Source organism: Momordica charantia (assembly GCF_013281855.1).
Source record: "Momordica charantia cultivar OHB3-1 chromosome 2 unlocalized genomic scaffold, Mcharantia_2.0 BLBB01000002.1, whole genome shotgun sequence".
NCBI classification, from domain to species: domain Eukaryota; kingdom Viridiplantae; phylum Streptophyta; class Magnoliopsida; order Cucurbitales; family Cucurbitaceae; genus Momordica; species Momordica charantia.
The window spans coordinates 9,138,062-9,143,373 of NW_028275160.1; the positions used below are offsets into that span (position 1 = coordinate 9,138,062).

Sequence of the window (5,312 nt, forward strand, 5' to 3'; positions counted from 1 at the left end):
AAAAGGTTATCAAATCAATCAAATATATACTACCTCATCCAAATTTTAAAAAATAAAATATCATAATAACAAAGATAAAAAATAAACATAATTACTTTTTATAAAGTATGAAAACTATGTCGTAATCTAATATTAAAGTTAAGGATAATATTCCTTGCCATTATTAGAACTAGGTAGATATTTTTCCCTCTATTTTATGTATTAATTTTTATATTTGCTAGATGCTTTTGGATAGAAAAGCAGAGGTTTCTACTTGGAATATAATGTGTCACACATGCTTTTGATTAGATTTTTTTTTTAGTATATACTTTGATTAGATTGATTAGTTATTAAAAATAAAACAGATAAAAAAATATAGTATAAATATGGTTGATCTGGAATATTTAAAAATTATTTTTTGGTAGCCACGTGTATACATGGCAAGTAGCATCAACTACTCTTACTTTAGTTAGTTTAAACTATATATATATACATATACAACAAAATCCACAAACAATTGAGACTTATCAAAAAAATACATTTATTTTAAAAGGGGTTATTTTGATGTGGAAGATAAGAACCATTAACTTCAATAATATTCTTTGATGCGACCATGGAATTCTTTGGTGGACAATTTAAGAGATCAAAAAATCATTGTTTAATTTATATACATTAATATACTTAGAAATTATCAAAACTATATGGTTTATGGATGAATTAACTCACGCGAAAAAATCGGTCGCTTCATGTATGTTCCAGTTGCTACATGAATTGAAGTGGATCCTGGAGTCCTTTCTGACCCCTGTGAACATCTTTTCTTAATGTATTAAAGAGGACCACCCACCTATCAATGCAATAGCTTCAGAGCGGCTAAAAAAAAAAAAAGCTCTTAAAGCTTAGTAGCTGCTCGATCGAGAGGTCAAAGACAGAGACATAGTACCAGTTCCATCTCTAACCTTTGAGAAAATCGGGGTTCTTTCCACATAATAGCGTCAACCAATATTATTTGGTAAGACTTTCCGAAAGAAAGATTTATATGATGAAATTGGTATGCTAAATATATTAATTTAAAGCTACAATTTAGTCATTGTGAGTGATTAAATGAGTATCTTTCTATGTATTAGAGATGAACCAACTTGAGCCTAGTTGAACCGATAAAGACATGTATCACCAACTAAAAGATCATGTGTTTGAACCCTCCTACATGTTGTAAAGACGGATTTTATAAATTTCTTAAAATCAAAATTTATGAATATAAAATATTATAAAAAAAATTAAGACTTACAATTAATTGACAAATTATGTAGAGTGACAATTCTTTTGAGAACACCTTAAGAATATTTCTTCCCCAACTTTGTATGTATTTACTTGATCAAGTCCTCCCATTTGCAGTACTGTCCTCCTGCTAGTGCCCGGTAAAACCGATCTCTACAGTACACCGGCCTTCCATCGGCTGCCTCGGCCGCAGCGGCTGCAAGCTCGTCATCGGCCAAGACCTCGACCGGCAACCGAAGCAACTCCTCCTTTCTGCAAACAAACATACAAACTCATTGCTAAGTACAAAGTAGAGCACATGGAGAGAACCCCTCGATTCACAATCTCATTTAGTTACCTTAAGTTGTATTTTCTGTTGATATTAGGATCTTGATTAACGTTGGATGGTGAGCTTTGTCTTGTGGAGAATGTGGTTTGTAGAAAACCCTCCACTGGCGTAGAGAATATGAACAATAATACTGCTGAGACAAGAACAATCCCTGTTCCAACTAGAGTTTGTTTGAGCATTTTGATCACTGGTTTAACCTGTAAATTTTTTTAGTTGAATGAAAATTTCTTAATAGTATTTCATACTAAAATGAATTTTCTCTAAATTCTATTGTCTCGGTATTGGATCGTACCTTGTAAGATCCTAACAATCTATCACGAGCCAAGACCTTCAATGAAAATGAAATGGTTAGTAAATCTAATATTCTTAAAAATTCTCTCAAATATACAAACAAGGCATAAAAAATAGAATACTATTTAGAACGGAGAGGAGCAACAACTAGAACTCGAGATTGCCTCCTGCCATGTAACTACCTAAACTCAAAAGCTTAACGTGATAAGGTAAAAATAATTTTTAGGCTAAATATAAAGAATGAACATAATGTTATGACCATTTTCAAGGACATCTCAAAGTATTTTAATGAAAGTATGATGTATAATTAAAATATCTTTAGTGAATAAATACATCCAATGACCAAACGATGAACCTACATGAAATACTTAATGAATCCCAGCACGTCCACATGGAATAATAAATGAATAACTCCACCATATTTCTTGTCTCTTAATTATTTTGGACACAAATTATTCAACCATACCAACCATCTCATTCTTCAATCCCCAAATCATCACAGATTCAGCATTCCTTTCAAAAAAGAACTCAATTGAAATAAATTGATCCATTAACGAGAAAATTAGAAGTTCAAATCGAAATATACCATAGAGATCAATTTACATATTCAGCTATTATTAAAAAGGAAGAGAAAAAACAAAACCTCTGTCTAGCTCTGTAGTTAAAAGTGAGGAAGCAAGGGAAACAATGAGTTGGGGTGAGAGAATTTACCTCGGGTGGCTTGACCCACATTTGGCCATCATACCATCCACTCTCTTCGTAAGGTATGACTGCCGATAACAGTCTATCTCCCACATAACTCCATCCCTACAACCAACATGATCTGACGGTTAAACTACCGCAAAACTCAAAAGTTAAAAATTCCTAGGTTAAGGTATTAACACTCCCCTCATTCGAGGGTTTAACCAAGCACACCCCTATAAGCTTCAAACTCAAAACCTCTTGCTCTGATATCATGTCAAACTATCACTAATCTCAAAAGCTTAAATTGATAGATTATGACATATTCAATATGTGTTTGGCATGCAGTGCTTACGGAAACTAAAAGCGTTTCTTAAAAAGTTGTTAGTGTTTGGTTAAAATTTTAAAGAGTACTTTTAACCAATCAAAAACACTTTTAAAATCCTCGATAATCTGAAATAGTTTGAGAAATTATAAAAATAGATAAAAATCACCTTTTAGATGGAGTATTTAGTTAGTTTTCTTCCAAAAGTGCTAACAAAACTAAATACTTCACTTTAAAAACATTTTTTTTTCCAAAAGACATCCCAAAATCCTTAATCTTTTATACATATTCTTAACACTCCCCCACTTATGGCTTGGAAATGGAATGATATCACAAACGTTCAAACTCAAGATCTCATACTCAAAGATACTAACCTATCACTATATCCAAAAGTTAATTCGATACTTAATAGGTTATGATATATTTAATCTTTTATACGCATTCTCAACCTCCACTGCCACTTCAATTTTAATCCCTTTCACCTAAGCCAGAAGAGAACTATAATAATGGATATTGAAGAAACTTGCCAGATATATTCTCAAGACAATCAAAGATACGAGGAGAAGAGTTCCAATTCCAGCAGCAAGCACAAATCGAAGAGGTTCCTGAAAGAAACAAGGTTTCTTGATCAATTAAAAGCCTTTCATATTAGATTGGGGTTGTAAAGTAGGGTACCCTTGAAGGATTGAAGCTTGCGGCTGCAATGGGAACTCCTAGGAGTGTGAAACTCGCTAACCAAAGCCCTCCAAGGCGAAGGAAGAAAGGCCCTGTTCCCAGCTCCCCCCACGAGTACAGTGCCGAGTCTTTTAAAGATGAGTATTCGTTCACCTGCACTCCCACAAAGAAAATTGATAAATTTCACTCGTGACGTTTTTTAGTATAATAAATGTGAGGATGAGGTGCTGAACCTCCGACTCTTTTAAAGAATCAACAAGATGTCTTAATCGCTCATGTTGGCACATTTATGTGACATTTTTTGTGCGAATACATGATTTAAATAATGTTATTTTGGTAAAATTTTGAACTCTACTACATTTAAAAATTATGCTATTTATGTAATCGCCTCAATAAAATATTCCTTCTAGGGTTGTCATTTTTTCCTTTTTTCTTTTTATAACTGAGAGTCAGAACTTTACTTCCCTATACCCAAAATTACCCGCGCCCGCTTCATCATGGGTTATCATTTTCACAATTACAACCTATTTAAAAATCTATATATTTGAATACTTTTTTTCTCATGCATTTGTTATACCAACCATGTGGTTGAGAAACCTCATTTTATTTCTAGTTTTTTTGTTTTTTTTTTGTTCTTTTTGGTTTTTGACTTTTATAAACACTTTTTGAGATATAAGCCCAACTAAAGGTAAAATATTTGTATATCTGCATTTTGATACCCAAAAAAAATTAATAAGCATGATATTTTTTTAAAAAATTAGTTAGCCCCCTCGTTATTGCCTTTGTTAATGTTCATTGGTATATTTTTATTTTATGTTAGGACATGATTGGTGACTATCCTAAATATTAATAAACTATAGTTAAATTAATCAATTAACTGACTAGTGTTCTATGCTGTAGTTGTAATATTTTATTTCAATTACTTAAATTCACAGCCACTCCAAAAACAAAACAAAAAAGAGGCGAAAACTAACCTTTTTACTTTTTAGTTTCACGATTGTAAAATAATTAAAACAATGAAAAATATTGAATTTCATGCATGCTTTTTCTAAAAATAAAACTATTATCAAGCTCTAAAATATTGTTAGTTACAAAAATTGTGCTTCCATGTCTCTAAACCATTGGCTTTAAGCACAGCAACTCAATCAATAGTTGTTCTACTTTTCAAGTTTTCATTTCTCACTCTTACTTCTAACATTTAAATTTTTTAAAAAATAATCTGACAATCTTTATCCCAACATGAAACAGAAGAAACCTATCATCAGTCCAAAATTTGCAAAAGAAATTTTCAAAATGATGATGAATTCATCCATACCGGGCGTTGTTCAAACGGAACTTCAATTTCCAAGCCAGGGTCCCAGCTCCGCCCAGGAAATCTGCCGCCGCCGCCGTCTCTCTGATCATCCTTCAACGCCTTGGCCGAAACCCCTGGACTGAGCCTCCGATTTCCCCGCAGTCGAATCACCCACGACGAACCATACCCAAACCCACCCCTCACATCTCTCCCGCTCCGAATCAGACAGCCGCAGCCGCTGCAGTACAGATTCAGCCTTAGCATCTACTCCTCTTCTGGCTTCTCCGATTGCAGCGCCCGGCCGAGCCCCGACTGCTTCCGGAGGAGAAGAAAAATGGCAGCGGAATCGGAAGTGTGGCCCATTGGAGTTTAGGATTGAGGAAAAAGATTTGTCGCTCAATGCGTGGATTTTTGTGAGCCTTTCGTGGGATTATCCCAATTTTTTTGTGGCTGCAAAATTAGGA

General features: G+C 33.8%; 1 protein-coding gene across 1 annotated transcript; it reads right to left on the reverse strand.

Moving 5' to 3' along the window:
• Positions 1–1,184: 1,184 nt before the first annotated feature.
• On the reverse strand, positions 1,185–5,312 carry CGLD27 (DUF1230 family protein (DUF1230)). Its single transcript, XM_022293753.2, has 7 exons — positions 4,870–5,312; positions 3,555–3,707; positions 3,407–3,484; positions 2,585–2,680; positions 1,875–1,910; positions 1,592–1,779; positions 1,185–1,506 (listed from the first exon to the last, which is right to left on the reverse strand). The coding sequence occupies exons 1-7, from the start codon at positions 5,110–5,112 to the stop codon at positions 1,344–1,346; spliced, it is 957 nt and encodes a 318-aa protein (XP_022149445.1). The 5' UTR covers positions 5,113–5,312; the 3' UTR covers positions 1,185–1,343.

Bases quoted from the DNA above. Each gene is read 5' to 3' on its own strand.
- CGLD27 (XM_022293753.2), bottom strand. From the start codon at position 5,112: ATGCTAAGGCTGAATCTGTACTGCAGCGGCTGCGGCTGTCTGATTCGG. The intron at 3,708-4,869 runs GTATGGATGAAT...GTGGGAGTGCAG, and splicing joins TTCCGTTTGAACAACGCCCG to GTGAACGAATACTCATCTTT. The intron at 1,507-1,591 runs GTAACTAAATGA...GTTTGTTTGCAG, and splicing joins AACAGAAAATACAACTTAAG to AAAGGAGGAGTTGCTTCGGT.